Source organism: Chelonus insularis, unplaced genomic scaffold (genome assembly GCF_013357705.1).
Source record: "Chelonus insularis isolate UGA/USDA-ARS -01 unplaced genomic scaffold, ASM1335770v1 contig_359_pilon, whole genome shotgun sequence".
Lineage (NCBI taxonomy): Eukaryota > Metazoa > Arthropoda > Insecta > Hymenoptera > Braconidae > Chelonus > Chelonus insularis.
The window spans coordinates 226,342-243,303 of NW_023276523.1; the positions used below are offsets into that span (position 1 = coordinate 226,342).

Here is a 16,962-nt window from a genome sequence, read left to right on the forward strand (position 1 = left end):
TTGTATTCTATTGCAACATATCTTGATGCATTAATTATACAATTTGTCGAACTTTCCTAAGTATTCCAAATAAAAATTGATATAATTTTCAATTAATTTCGTTGGTTAAAATATAAAGATATTTTAACAATTGTTCTGTTAAATCACGTTAAGAACATATTTTCAATTTTTATATTATATTATATATGTATATATTTCATCATTAAGAATGATTGAATTGAATCTATCAATAAATTACCATAAGTTCAGAAATATTAGAATTATAATAGATATTCATGGTGAAATCAATAGTATCATTTTTTTACTATAACAATTTTATTAATATTATTAACGAATTAATAAAAATTTTATGAAAACAATACATAATAAATTTAAAAAATTTAGCCATAATTGATTCTAGACTGTAAGAGATAAATATAAATATTGTATTGATATATTTGAATGAATTATAAAAAGATGATAATCAGAATAATAATGTTAATACTAATTGAACTGACAATTAAAATTGTACAATGATTTACCATTGATTTGCACTTATTTTCAATAAGACTATTCAGTAAATTCATTCGTATCCGTTAATTGAACTCAATATACAATTTTATTGTATTTAATTTTACGTGATATAGACTCCCAGTTGAAGAGCACTTTGTAGCAGCACTTTAATTCCTGGCATAAATGAAGCTATTTGACTAAAATCTGGTCCGGATACTAGCTGTGTATGCACTGCTAATCCGTTGGTGTAATTACCAGCTTGAATCATTTGAGAGATCTGATCAAGTCCTTGTAGGGTATTTTGAGAAAGCTACAACAATTAAACATTCAAGTTAATTATCGTAAAAGTTCATTTAAAAATTCAATAAAAATTCATTGCAATTATAAAATTACTCACAGAGTTTTCTCTAAGACAATCATAAAGAAACTCTAGTTTTCTTGCGACATCTTCTATCTTTCGTTTCATTTGCTGAAAAAAATTTAATTCATGAATAAAAAAAAAATATCCATAAAATGACACACAAAGTGTGAGATATCAAAAGGATTTTTTGATATACGATTCAATAAGGTATAATATTTTACCGGATTCTTCGATGATTCGTAGCACTGTATTTTTAATTCATCGAAAATCGTTTGAAGATGTTTGTATTGGTCGGGTATCGGTACTTTTGGCTTCTCCGGTTGTACTTCTTTCGCAACTTCGATAGATGCTGCAGGTTGCATTGATTTTATTTGGCTTAATGGTTTATTGTATTGATTTTCACTATTCATTATGTTATTAGCATACTGCGGATGATTATAGTTCATCATGTCTTGATGATAATTTTCTTCCGGTGGTGTCTTTAAACAAGTTAATAAATTGATAATAAATTATCTATCAATTTTTAATTTTATTTCTACTTACATTATAATTTTGTGAAACTCCTCTCAATGGATGTAATATTGGAGTTGGTTGTTGATAGTCAACTGATGGCTGCAAAAATTCAATAATAATTGATTTACTTTAGTTTCATTTTATGAAAAAATTAAAAACCATATAATATGGCCACAAAAATATTTCCTACGAATAAAGGATTTTTCTTATGATCTAAATTCGAGGGAAATAGTCGAAACATTCCATCTAGATACTATAACTAAGTAGTTAAAAAGCGTTTTCAAAAAAAATTATTAACACATGAATTTTCATTATGTATCACGCACAATGCCGCAATAAAACTACCTGAAGATTTTTATTCTTCAAATGCCTAGCCTTCCACTTTCTTGTACCAGCATGTTCCGCAGATATTTCATTATTGTTGTATAATGCCAGAACTGGCTGAATAAATTGGGAATATAAAGAAATATAATTGTCAAATAAGAAATGCTAATTTCATTTTTACATAACTTTTAAAATAATTCATTCAAAAACAACTAATGTTTAATTATTTTTTATGTAATTGATATATTCTAATAAAGTTTCAAAATTTGTCTTACTTGTGCACGAAGAGATTTTGCGATGGGAGGATCATTCCATCCAGAAGATTGTGAAGTTGGTTGATAAATTGGTACTTCATTACTGAAGCCTTGGCTTTGCTGAATACCAGATTGCATCGCTGCAGGATCATAAACGTTTGTTGGGGGAGGATTAGCTGGAAACGATGGAGTCATTATATTCGGTTGTAGTGGTTTATATTCATCGTGTTCCAGAGGACCTGGAATTGGATTTTGTACAGATGGATTTTGATAACTTCCAAAAGTCGGAGGCTGTGGTTGATAAGTATTTTGGCTAGAAAATCCTTGTGATTGTGGATTATAAATCTGCTGTTGAGAATAGCTATAAGTAGGTCCAGATTTGACAGAAGGATCGATCATATACTTTGGTCGAGTTTGTGGTCCAACACTAGGAGGTCTTGATCCTCCAAGACTTGATCCTGTGGTTTGTATTGGCGGTGGCGGTGCTTGCGAATTACGCATCGGTTGTTGTGGATAAGTATTCATAGATTGAAGAATTTGTGGTGTAGGCTGCATTACTTGAGTTGGAGTAGCTGATGAATTTGTTGCTTGTCCTCCCATCACATAAGAATTTTGAAGAGGATTAGTATTCCAAGCATGAACGGGTGTTGTTTGAGGATAAACATTTGGTTGTGGTTTTGGCGTTGGATCATAATAATTTTGTGGCGTTTGCTTAATCGAAGGCTTTTGAATATTAGCCTGAACACTAGGCTGTTCATAAGATAAAGCTTTATGCAAACGATCTCTTAACGATGTTATACGTGCATCTTGGCCATTGCCAATGTAATTTAGTGCAGCTTCTAACTCACCTTCTGATGCTAACGACTCAGCATACTGTGACAAAATTTCAGAAATATTTCCATCAATTGTTACCTGAATATTTTGACGCTCAAGTGCTTTTTTCATTATCATTACTAATTCGACAGTTTCTTGAAGCTCAGTCTCAGAAACACGAATCATTTTATTTAAATTTCCTGAACAAATATAACAAATTTGAGCACTTTTTTGTAAAGATGGATCTTCTGAAGCTGCTAGACGATCTCCAAGAGCATCGCATAATACAGAGCATTCTGAACCATTCAAATGAGTAAATATTCCAACTATTATTTCTTTCCAACAATTAATATCACAACTATTTACTAATTCACTCCAATTTTCGCTAACAAGAGAATTGATGAGAGAATTCAATGCACCAGTTCGCTCAGAAAAATACCTGTATTGGGTTTTGGCAAGTAAATCTGGTCCTCCCGTCATTGAAAGAATCACAGCATCAGCATAACGTTTACTAGCAAAACATAACGATACTGCTGCTTCAATATTTCCCACTAATATTGCTTGGGTGATTAAACCATCTTCATCATCAGATGTGTTGAGTTTCAAATTAATATTTACAGCTTTTGGAGATACTTTCTTTTTTTGTTCTTGCTGGGCAATTGCATCAAAAGCCGCACTTCCGTCAAATGCAGTCCCATTTTGTAAACTATCTAATTTAGAAACACCTTCTGTAATTGTATGTACATCATCTAATGGAATATATTGTTTTAGTTTATCATTCAAAATAGGTATATTATATCCAAGTAAGTCTAAAAATGTTTGAGTTACATTATCGTTGAAATAGGCCCCAACAAAATTCCAAATTTTTTTCTGATAATCATTAGCAGCGTTATCAACTTTACTTTTACAATAATCTAAAAACTGTTCACTCTTTAACGCGTTCTCTAACGTATGTGAACACTGAACCATGTCAGGATTGATAATAACTTGAGAAACAATTACTCTTTTCTTCGGAGCACCTTCTGATTCACCAGATTCTTTTTCAAATGAAATTAATTTTCCACCAAATCCAAATGAAACACCACACGGTCTTTTTAACCACTTAGGAGCTTTTTTTAAAGCAACAGCTGATTCTCTTTCAACTTTTGGTGGTGGTTGAGAGAATGGATCCATTCCTGGAAACGAATCGACCAATTTATTCATTGAATTAGCAGGCGCTTCTTGCTGTCCACCTAGTAATGAATAAACTGTTGCATGTCCATCAAAACTGCTACCAACAATTAATCCCGGGCTTTTTGGACACCAAGAAACATCAAAGTTCCATTGATTAGTTTGAGCTAATTCACAAAGTAATTGTTGATCAGGAGTATCTGCATTTGGATTCCAACAAACAATTGTATTATCTTTGGCACAACTCAGCATCAAATCTGAATCATGTGGACTCCAAGCAAGTGATAGAACACCTCGCTGGTGATGTTGAAAACTTTTTAAAGGTGAAGTTGCGAATCTTAGGTCCCATAACTGGATAATTGGAGCTTGATCGTCTTCAGATGCTAAACATAATTGTGTAGCAATTTCTGGATGCCACTGTAATACTTTCCATCTTATTTTAGAATTCGCATCAGTTAATTTGATTATTGGCTCATTTTTTCTTAAATCCCATATGACACATCTTTGCGAAAATGTTGAAGCAAGAATATGTTGAACTTGCTTATTCCACTGAATATATTGTACATCTTCAGCTGGTTGACTTTTGCTTCCAGGAGTCATTGGCGTACCAGTATTAACGATATCCCAAATGAATATTTCGCTCTCTGTGGAGCCAGAAGCTAATAAGTTCGATTGGAATGGATTAAAGTCTAAAGTTCTAACTGGCCCAGTGTGTCTATCAGGACTACTCAACAAGCAATCAGACTCATTTGCAATCATTTTAGATGCTGAATATATCTTTATTGTCCCATAATCGCATCCACCTACTAGTATTCCTGCAGGATTATTTCCGTATGATCCCCAAATAAGTTTGTGAAACCTAAAAAAGTATAAGTTGAAGTAAATTGATATAGCAGAACTAACAACGTTGATAGTGCTGTAAAGTTCAATTTTTTTTTTTAATGATTCTTACCTATGATCACTTTGTACACTTGTTTTCAGTTCCATATCATATCCAGGCTGTTTTACATTTAATGAATACAATTCTATTGAAGCAGATGTATTAAAACTAGCATCAAGTTGTTGTGCAGCTGTTCCTGCTGCTAATAAAATTGGATGGAGATCTGGTGGTGACCAGGACACATTGACAGTTTTTAGCAATTCTTTGATCTTCATTTTGAGCCTATGGAAAAATTGATTAATTTGAATTAACAACAACAAAATTGATGACAATAATATCATTTATACTATGAAAGCCATTGACTGATATTTTTCATAATTTATTAATAAGATAATAATAAATAGAGAAACACAGAAAGATATCATTATACAACTCAGGTGTGCCTGTAGAAATATTTTACTATGCAAAACTTACGTATTTTACTAGACGTCAAATAATTACACAATAAAATGTACTAAACAAAAATAATGTCACAAGTATTTCGGCAACCCAACTCAACTCTTCCAACGTGGCGAACGATACAACAGTGGTTCAAAGCTATATGTGACATCTATTGACCGTTAAAGACTAAAGCATCCAGAAGTTGTAAAATTATGGCCAGATGGTAGCACTTGTCAATAACTCTATTTAAATAATGATTTATAAAAATTAAAATTTTTATTTTATAAGGAAAATAAAAAACATTATGATTATTAATATAAACTTTATTTAAATAACTGTATCATAACTGTATCAAAATTTTCAATTACATTGGATATTAATTATTATTATAAATATATTCAATTAATTGTAAATATAATTGTATATTTAATTATATATAATTTTTTACATCAAATGTACTTCAATTTTTTTGACAATAATTGTGTTTTTTGTAGATATAATTTTACCTAAATGTACAAAAATTCATTATAAAGCTACATTAAGTACGATTGATTTCAAAAATAGAAATAACATCAACTTGTTTCTATAAATAATCACATTAAAAAATTGCAATTTTATTGTTACAATATATTTATTTTCTAATAGAATCTATTCTTCTTTTTTTCATTAAAATCTTTGAAGTTGCCTTCATTGCTATTGCTTCGTCCCTATTCAATGTTGAAGAGATTGATGATGTAGAACTTAAATTATCAGAAGAACTAGAAATTTTTCTCCGATAAGCTAAACGACGTTGTTTTTTTGTTGGTGGAGAAGTTGAATATACTCTACTATTATAATCAATTTGTCTATTCTTTTTTCTGCATATTCCTTCATTATTAAGACTTTTACCATTATTATCATGAGAACTCTCAAAATCAGTATTAGATAAGCTCATCGATTTACTTATTCCAGATTTTTTCGTTATGAGTTGTGAACGTCTCTTCTTACACTTCTCTTCCAATGTTGCTAGACGTTGATTTTCTCGTGACTCCAAACTTGGATGTCTTTTGAAGAAATCAATTATATTGAAAGGTACACATTTAGTAGCATTGTAAGTTTTATAAATTCCTATTAAGGTATCTGAAAGCTCAAACATTTCTGATCGCAAGCTTATCACAATAAATTGAGCATTTTTAGTTCGTTCTTTAATGTAAGTTCCAACAATAGCAACATTTTTATAGTCTAAAGCGGCATCTATTTCATCCATAAAATATAATGGAGTTGGTTTATAATAATGAAGAGCAAATACTAAAGCTAAAGAACTCAATGTTTTTTCTCCACCACTTAAATTACTTATATTTTTCCATGATTTTTTTGGTGGACGTACACTGAATACTATTCCTTCAGTAAATGGATCCATCGAATCAACGAGTTCAAGCTCAGCAGCACCTCCTAATGTTATCATCTGATACATTTCTTTGAGCTTAGAAGTTATTTCCATAAATCCAGCGTAGAATTCATCATATCTTCTTTTTTTTATCATATCATAGCTTTTACGTAACTTGTTTCTTTTCGTGGTAGCTTCTAGAACTTCTTCAGATTTTTGCATGTAAATTGCATCTTTTGCAAAAAATTCATCAATAACTTGCATATTAGGAATAGATTCTGGTAATTTTTTTTTAGCTAATGTAAGATTTTCAACTAAAACTTCTTCATCTAAAGTAGTAATTTCATTTTCATCTAAGTCTTTCAAAATTATTTCACATTGTCCAGGAATTTTATTTAATTTTATTCTATTTATATTCGTTCTATAGCTTTCAAGCGTTGACTGTAAATTTTTTAATACTTGGATAATATCTTGATGCCTATGTTCTATATCAATTCGTAGAGCTTTTATTTTATCTTCTTTTTCTTGTAAAACTTTCAATTCATCTACCAATAACTTTGTTATTTTATCCCTTTCTTTCAATAATTCTGTACATTCATCTAAAATAGTCAATAAATGTTTAGCATCTATTTCACACTGTTTTTTTTGCTCTTGAATATCATGTAACTTGTTTTCACATTCCTGAATTTCATTTTGTAAAGTTTCTATTTTTTTTTCTGTTTTTATTACGTCTCGTTTAGATATTTTTATGGCGACTTGAAGTTTACAAATTTCACTTTTGGCTTTATCGATAGAATTTTTTAACTCTGTTATTTTTTTTCGCTGAAATTTCAAAGAGCCTCCCAATATTTTATCAATTTCTTTATTCATTTTAACAACTTCTTCTTCAATACTTTGAGATTCATTTTTTACTTTATCATATTTTGTCTTTGCTGCTTCAATTGCATTAGTATATTCTTTTATTTTTACTGGATTAAGAACCGAATTAGCTGTTTTCTTTTCTTGAACTTTTATTTGCGACTTCGATAAAGCCAACTGATCACTAAGAGTTTTAATTTCGATATTGAATTTATCTTTTTCAACATTCATATCTCTTAACTCTATATTTAATTTTTCAACTTCTGATTCTGACGATCTTTGCTTAAACTTTAAATCTTGATATTCTTTATTTAAAGTTTCTAAGGTTTCTTCCATGTTAGCAATATTTTCTAATGATGAATTATTATCTGCAACAGATTGTCCCATTCTTCCTCTGAAAGATGTAGAACCTCCACCACTCATTGTCCCAGACATTTCAATTAATTCACCTTTCAGCGTAACCACTCGGTATCGCCTACTTCCATAAGCTATTCTTGTAGCTTGATCTAAATCATTAGCAACTAAAGTATCTCGTAGACCGTAATAAAATGCTGGAAGTACTCGTTCATCCTCAACTCGTATAAGATCAAATAACCGAGGAACATTTTCAGGAGTTGATATTTTTTGTTTACAATAAGGCAACAGACGATTCATTTTATCTAAAGCTATAAAAGTTGCTCTTCCTACATTATTAATGCGAAGAAATTCTATACATGATTGAGCTGTATTCGCTGTATCTACAACAATGTTATCTAAAGGTCCACAAGCAGTAGAGACTGCAATATCATATTTAAGATCAATAGCTCCTAAATCTCCAAGTCGACCAAAAATTCCAGAAATGTTTTTTTCTTTTTTTTCACGCATTAAAGTATTTAGTACTCTATTGCTGGATGTATTTCTGGTCAAAGTATATTTTTTTTCTTCGATCTGTATTTTAATTTTTTTTATTTTAACTGATACTTTCATGACTTTCGTTTTTATTTCTTCTAGCTTATCTTGAGCTAGTATTAAATTTTTTTTGGATACTGGGATTTTCGTTTCAAGAGAAGTAATTTGTGATTTGCGATTTTTTAAATTTCCATCTGTTACATTAATTATTCTGTGAAGTTCCTCTAATTTTTTCTTCTCTTCATTCTGAGTCGATGTATAGAACTGATATTCAGATTGCACCAATTCTAACGTTGCCTTAGCTTGATCGACACCTTTATGATGGATTATCAGTTGATTTTCAAATTCTGCTCGTTTTTTCAGTAACGGTTTAGTTTTTTCTTTTAAATTACTCATGAGATGTTCAAGAATATTTTCTTCTTTGTGGAGATTGATTGTTTTTTTTTCTATCAATATTTCACATTCTTTAATCATATTTACATTTTTTTCTGGCACCATATTTAATTGTTGTAACTTGAATGATTCATTATTAACGACTTCTATATTTTCCTTTCGACGTTTATTTATTTCTTTAAGTTCAGCAAAAAGTACTTCATCTTTATTGCGTATTTTATCGAATTGAGCACGAATTGAATCTGATTTCATTTGCACAACCTTCCAAGCTTCAGATTTTTTATTTAAATCGTCATTTTTCATTTTTTTTTCCTTAGATATTGATTCTATTTTTTCTTTTAATTTTTTTAAATCATCAGCTATTTCTTTTTCACTCCTTTCTTTATCTTTTAATTTTATGATTAGCGTTGCTTTTTTATAACAATATAACTTATGCTTTGAAATGGCAATATCATTTTCAATTTTTAGATAATCTACAGCCTTCTCCATAGATTCTTTTAACTGTTCTCTTTCATGTTCTATTACATGAAGTCGATTAATTTTATCATTCAAATTTTCAGACAATAGTTCTACCCTTTGTGATAGTTGTTCCAATGGTATTTTATATCTAGAAGTGCCAATGATGTCGTCAAGGAATTCCAGCATACCACTATCATGTTCATTTTGAGCTTTAGGTTTCATCAAAGCAATTTGTTCAATTTCTCCTTGAAGAATTAAAAATCTATTATAGTCAAGATCAATTTCATTATGCTTAAATAAATTTATTATGTCTTTATATTGCACTTTTTTTCCATTTAATTGATAGAATGATGTATTATTTTTAAATGCAGTTCTTGATATAACAAATTCACTGCCTAAAACAGTTTCAATATTATTTTTGCACTCATTTTTATTATCAATAATTTTATGAAAACAAACAGCCACTGTGCAGCTGTTTACATTAGGATATTCACTAGAATGATGAATGAGCTCTGAGATATGCTTGGTTCTAATTTTATTTGCTCTAAAACCAAAAACAAAGAGCATAGAATCAATGACATTGCTTTTTCCACTACCATTAGGGCCAACTATTGATGAAAAACGTTCATTAAATGGTCCAATGATTACTTCACCTGCATAACTTTTAAAATTGTTACAAACAATTTGTTTTATAACTAAACGTTGGTTATTAAATTGCTTATTATTATAATTATATTTAATAGGAGGCGGTGGAATGTGAATGTCTCCATCAATTATACAACCTTTTTCATGATCAGTTGTAGATGGATAATCACAGATAATTCTAGAAGTGTTAACTTCTACATTATTGTCAGAAGTATTTTGTGTAATGTCTCCATTGTTATCGGGCATCCTAAAAGAAATGACACAAAATACATTCATCATAATAATTAAACATGCGTTGATATAAGGTTAGGTAAAATATTTTGGTATGATTTTATTGTAAATCATTAAAAAAAACGCATTTACTTGAATCAGATGGCAACCAGCAAATGAATTGGAATATTATGTATTGATATATACACATAAACATATATTTTTTTTTATAAAAAAAATGTAATAATTCACTTGTACATTATTACGATAGAGTAAATATTTAATCTTTTATGTATTTTTTAAACAAATAAAATACATTGCTGATTCTTGATTATTATAGAAAATATAAATAGTGACACCATTAGGATTTTTGTATAACTTCTTAACATTTGGTGAAACGTACGTACAGTCGGTAATTTTTTGATCTCTTACCATTATAAATTTAGCAGTAATAGTCCAGTCAAATGAGGGAAATGGGATAATTTTTCGAAATAAATCGCCAAAAAGTAATATTTCTAACATTAAGTATTTTTTATTAATTTTCTTAGACGCGACTGAAGCTTTTGTCAATAGTGAAGCTTCAGTCGCGAATAACTTTTTATCTATCATAGATATGAAAAAAAGTGTTCAGTACTTTTTTTATTAAAATTCAATTCTGAACAACTTTTATTTAAAACATTTTTTCATATCTATCATAGAAATCGAGAAATTCGCGAGGGGGGGCGGTTTTCGCGATTTACCCCCCCCCCATGCGTGCCAAACAATTTTAACCTACACCATTGTGTTTCTCGCGAAATTTCCGATCCAGTCATCTATAAATCATTAATTTGGCCGCAGCAAACCAAAATTATCCCATTTCCCTCATTTGACTGGACTATAAGTTATCTAAAGAGATTGATCAAGAAGATCAAGAACAGGTAACATATCAATTCTTTTCCCATTTTCTAAGATCATATTCGACAGTGATGACAATAAATTATTACAAATGTAAATTTGTAGCACCAAAGTTAATTTGATGATAAGTTTTTATGACAATTTTTTTTTTTTCTAGATTTTTAAAATATTTTTGGGCTTCAATTGGGCGTGTTTTAGACCTGCAAAATAGTTTTAGGCCTGATTTGGACGCGTTATGGGCCTGGACAATATTTTTGGGCTCGAATTGGGCGTGTTGTGGGCCTAGAAAATGTTTTTATGCTTCAATTGGGCTCCTTCAAAATTTAGACCTGTAATGGGCTTGTTTTGGGCACTGAAAATTTCTCTAAGTCAAGATTGGGCTTCAATCGGGCCTGTATTCGGCTTATTTTTCATTTTGGGCGTGTTTTGGGCTTCTTTTGAGCCTATTTATTTTTGCTCGGGATTGAACCATTAAAACACAAAAAGAATTTGCTCAAAATTCATACGTGTAGCGTATTATTTATATCACAACAGACCTATAGCATAGAGTTTTGATTCACAGAATCGTAAACAGAATGAAGGATTACATACCAAAAAAATTTCGTTCGAATTTTGTGTGCAATTACTAAAATTTTAATTTCTTAGAATTTAAAAGGAAAATTAATCCTAAAGAAAAATAATTTGTGCTTTCGAGAATTATTTAAAGTTTTTATTCATTGTATTTATTATTTTAATAGTGTTACATCTTTGAAAAAAAACATTTGTTTGTGTTGGTGTTATTTTTTGTTTTTTTTTTGTGGAGTGTCCGTTAAAATTAAAGTTCAAGTTAAATTACCCTTAGATTAACTTTTTATTGGATGGCGAGGACCTCGGATATCTTCTTTACCATCGGCAATGGTAAGTTTATGTTTGAAATTTATTTTATCGATATTAATATCGACTGCAAAATATATTTTGCAAAGTTTAAGAATCATTCGTCTTTAGTGTGATTTTTCTCCTGCATTCATCTTTTTCCGATATTTGAAATTAGTTAGTTAAAAATATTTAAACCTTAGAATTATTTTTTAATTTTTATAAAATTATTTGCATTTTATTATTTACATACCTTTTCAGCTTTATAATAATTCTAAATGAATAAAAAACATTCATGTTTATATAGTATTTGTAATAATAAATCAGTATTTGTACAATAACTATATAAAAATTATATAAAAAAATGACAGAATTATTTGAATATATATTATCAAATTCAAATAACGTTGACATTTATTAACTTATCTATTGAATTTTAATAAGACTATTATCTTGATGATATATTTTTATGAACTGTAAACATTTTACCTGTCGTTTTATAAATTTTAATTTAATTATGAAAATAGTGAGTACATAATGATGATAAAAGAATTATCTCATAATATAATTTATTATTTAAATTCTAAACTATCATTAGAAATATTACGTAAATGCCTAATAGCTCTCGTATACCTATAATGAAACAATGATTTATTTGAATGGTTTTATCAATACTTTTATTGCATAACTATTAAGTTATCAGTTGAGTTGACATATTTTTAGTCTATAACCAGGTACAGAATATCCTGATAATATATAACAAAAATAGTTACAGCAATAATATATTCATAATACGTTTACTTCTCGCGCCAGAGGTAAAATAAAGCATTAGCATATATATTAAATTTACATTTAATATAAGAATATTATAAAACAATGTTTATAGACTTGGTTCAGTATAGGCAGTTGGTATGATATTTTTACTATTAGAAAAATATTTTACTTAGTTATTTATTGGGAAAAAATAATATGTAGTACATACGTATGGATATATAGCCAACCTAGTACCGCCACAAGAGAAGAAGCAAGTCATGGCACCCGAGATAAATAACCGAGCAGTAATTGCGTGCGGAGCGATACCATATTTCATACGCGCTATAAGCCATAACTTAGGAGGCAATTACTGTGAGTACGTAATTTATCATCGCGCGCCAGCGGAAGCCGTGACGGCTACGACCGGTGGCAAGGGTGATCGTGGTAGCTGACTGGCTTACTACACTGCCTGACATACCCACCACTTTATACTTTGCACTCATGTGGTGTGTACTCTTCGATATAAAGAGAAATAATACATTATGCATCTGAGAAAGTTTTTCTAACGTCTTCGTTTTTGGTTTAATAATTTTGTTATTTTTGAACTTTCGTGGCTGTACTTATCGTACGGCTATTAAATTTGAAAGGCTGTAATTGTCCTTAAGGTGTTAAATAATTGCAAAGAAATATGTTTTTGAAATTAACAGCCCTTGTTTTTACGGTATTTAATTTTGTCAGGTTGTGAATATATTTTTTCGAAAAATAAAAAAGAGTATAAATACTGTAATTATAATTAATAATTATTTGCTAAGAAAGAAAATTATTTATGTAATTATTCCTGAAATGATCAAGTAATATATATTCTTAAGAAGCTTCAAAAACTTTTTTTCCATCATCAAAATATTTTTTTCAAGTTTTATGTTTAAAGTCATTTTCATTAGTCTCAAGATAAATTTTAATTACAAAAATCTTATTAAACTTTGATTATATCAAGTATTTATCAAAGTGACTGAAAAATGCTCACTGAAACTGTACATGAAATTGACATCCATTATTTTTGATAAATTATTATTCATGTTTATGAAAAGAAATCGTTTGGAATGAAATAGTTAATAAACCGTTATCATCAGTCATTTTTTTCTCTCATAAGTTTAACATTTTTTTCAGAAAATAGATTTTTAAATACATTTTGTTACTTTTATTTCCTTCATGATAACAATAAGTACACATAAAATTTTTTGTGATAAAAACAGCTCGATGTAAAAGCTTATATTCCTACACAAGCTTTCGCCTTGAGGATTAATTGACCAAAACCTTACAAAATCCGTTAACAAAAGGAATCCCAGTTACTCAGTACGTCGCAATGTACACATACAATAGTATTTTGTGTTAATATTACTATTATGTATATAAGTAGTTAAGCTTATGGCTTAAATATGCAGAGAGAAAGATGCGAGAAACTGAAAGGGTGTGAGATGCTGCAAAGTTTAGTGGTATTATTTTAGGGCTCTCTCGTGGCCAAGCAAAGATAATGCGATTTGAATTATATATACCTGAAGGAAATGTGCTTATTCGATTTGTGTAAATATCAGAATGCACAATTATTATTTTTATGAAGGGAAAATTATTTATTTTTATCCAACACTAGAATTATTTTATTCAAAATAAAATAAATAAAAATATTGCAACCAGAAAATTTTAGATCATGAGCACTAAATGATACTATAAGAGTCACAATTTTTGATATTGTTGATAAAAAAAAGCGTCAAATTTCATTCCTTACCTTCACCAAACTATCTTAACGGTGTTTTCTTTATCAGGTATATTCTTTAGGGAATTTTACTGACATACAGTTTGATATTTTATATGATATGTTATATTGATATACTCTCAAGTACTCTGAGTGTAGAGAGTAGAGTCCCAAGGCAAGTATCATTTTACTTTTAGTCGATATATACTACCGCTGTATATACTACTTTATTTGACTTGCTTTTTCGTTGTTCACCTATCGTCAAGCTTGATGTTCTTTTCTCAGCGACATATAGTGCCAGCTTGAAGACATGTGTATTAAAAAAGATATGGGACAATATTACTACAAGGATGCATTGAGTTCCCTAAAGTGCTCATGATGGTGCACTGCTTATCAATTCTTTCCGATGCCTATATATATATATATACGATCTCTTGAGACTTTGTATGGCTTTGGTAACATTTTGAATATATTCTAATAGAAAAAAAATCATTTTATTTAATATTTTTAAAGTGGAGGTAATGTCTAAACTGAATAGTTACTTAAATAATCATATAAAAAATACTTATTTAAAATAAAAATGGAGTACTCGCATTGTTCAGTAAAAGAATTATTTTTAGCAAGAATTTGACTATAAGGTCTTGTTTATAGCTTCTACTATAAAATTATTGATAAGATTTAATAATTAATATATGTCAATATAAACTAGTAGTGACTGATGAAATTTGAATTTAGATCAAAGGAAGTCGTTATATATATAAAGTTAAGAAGAGTGAGGTAACAAAAAGGAAGTGAAAACTGAAAATTGAATCAGCAGTGATAAGAGGATGTAACAGCAAATAGTTATTTCTAAATATTGGTTCGGCCATTGTGTGGGATTTATGTCGTCTGGCCCTAAGCACTTTTCATATTGGCTCTTTGACGAGTGAAGCATAGCATTTCTTCCGTGCAAATTGGCTCTGAGATCTCAAAAGGCTTTGTTTTTTCCTTTCCATTTGCTTTTAGCTCAAGAAAATCTCATCCAACCACAAAACAAATGATCCGTCAAGCATTATTATTCCAATGCCTTGTTTATTGTATTGATAAATCTTGAAACACATTTCATCCTCTACCTATTTCTTGGATTTTTCAACTATTTTTACACTAATTCTGTCAAATAAAAATTTTAACAAAAAATTTTTGATAAATAATTATTTACTTATTTATTCTTTTTTTAACCATTGATTATCATCAATGGTAATTTATTTATATTATATTCCATCTTTACAAAAAAATTTACTAACATCAAATTATTATTGATTATGTTATATTTATTAATCAATCAAAATTGATTGAGAATTTAAAGTATTTTTATTTTTTTCAAATTTATATTCTTAATATTCTTTCCGGAAAAGTCAATAAATAATATTAGTGAAAAAAGAGGAAAGAAAAAATAAAATAGAAATGGATGGATAATTGATGAGTAATGAAGCAGAATGATGACTATCCACAGCTGAGTTCCATTAGTGGTCAGTTAATTGACCTGCAGAAAATTAATTACCGAAGTAGCGTACTATTTCTTATTAGATTACCGTAATATATAACCCGTATATACATATTAGCACAATTTTCGATATTGACTGTGATTGTAATTATCATTATGAGCCTTTTGTTTATTATTATTATTATATTTATCATTATTATTGTTTTATTTTATAACAGAAATCAGTATTAAACTGATGGTGTTTTATTTTCATCGACATCCATCTTCGTAAAGTAGAACCACCGGACAGGGCTGGGTTTTTTGACAGAGACTGATGTTCGTGTGCGCTGATTACTCCACTGTACATCTGACTCGACTGATATTCTCCCCGAGCTTACATTCCGCGTCAAGTTAGACATCACAAAGTAGCTATAGACATTGTCTGATTTATCACTCCACGTTCAATCATGAAATAGCTTGGCATATTGCGTCGTTCTCGCTTTCGGTGAGCTCTTTATGACAGCACCATTAGTCATAAAACCTAATTATTCCCAAAATAATTTAATTTATTGTTCAATAATATTTTTTAATATTTTTATTGGAATTAAGGTTAGGAGGTCAATGATAGAAGTCGATAAATAATCTCTGCTTAATCGTCTTCGTTAAAAGTTTCTCAAGGGTTTTTAACATTCATCTAAACATCAATTGTGAATCAAAATAATTTTTAATCATTGAAAAAGATATTTATGTGTGGAATAAAAATTTAAAATTAGATGCTAGCTATCTCGCTTATTTTTTAATTTATTGACTAAGTAAATATTCTATTCATTCATGTTTTTTTTAGTTAGAAAAAAAATATAAGAAAAATATTCGTTAATTGTTTTTGGAAATATACAGAAAATTACTAATTAAACAAACATTTATATCTTAAGATTTTTATTAATAATTAAAGCAATGAAATAGTTGAAAATATGTGCAATAAATCAAAGTTTCAATCAACCAATAACGATTGAAATGAATTAGATATTAAGTATTAAACGAATTGAAGATAAGTTTCATGTAACAACTCACTTGTAATGAATTATTTATGCGACAATAATAATAATAAAAGTACGAGAACCTATTGTTAATGTAAGGAGATAGAAACGGTAAGCTTAAAGCATTGCAAAATTGTTGTTAGATTA

The 16,962-nt window shown here is 29.1% G+C and overlaps 2 protein-coding genes across 2 annotated transcripts; both read right to left on the reverse strand.

Moving 5' to 3' along the window:
• Positions 1–390: 390 nt before the first annotated feature.
• Sec31 (secretory 31) lies at positions 391–5,404 on the reverse strand. Its single transcript, XM_035083521.1, has 7 exons — positions 5,282–5,404; positions 4,880–5,089; positions 1,966–4,786; positions 1,397–1,465; positions 1,075–1,332; positions 890–961; positions 391–802 (listed from the first exon to the last, which is right to left on the reverse strand). Exons 2-7 carry the CDS (start codon positions 5,080–5,082, stop codon positions 614–616), a joined length of 3,612 nt encoding a protein of 1,203 aa, XP_034939412.1. The 5' UTR covers positions 5,083–5,089; positions 5,282–5,404; the 3' UTR covers positions 391–613.
• A 353-nt stretch (positions 5,405–5,757) lies between these two features.
• Positions 5,758–10,391, reverse strand: LOC118067016 (structural maintenance of chromosomes protein 4-like). Its single transcript, XM_035083523.1, has 2 exons — positions 10,221–10,391; positions 5,758–10,104 (listed from the first exon to the last, which is right to left on the reverse strand). The coding sequence occupies exon 2, from the start codon at positions 10,101–10,103 to the stop codon at positions 5,880–5,882; it is 4,224 nt and encodes a 1,407-aa protein (XP_034939414.1). The 5' UTR covers position 10,104; positions 10,221–10,391; the 3' UTR covers positions 5,758–5,879.
• Between the last annotated feature and the right edge of the window lie 6,571 nt (positions 10,392–16,962).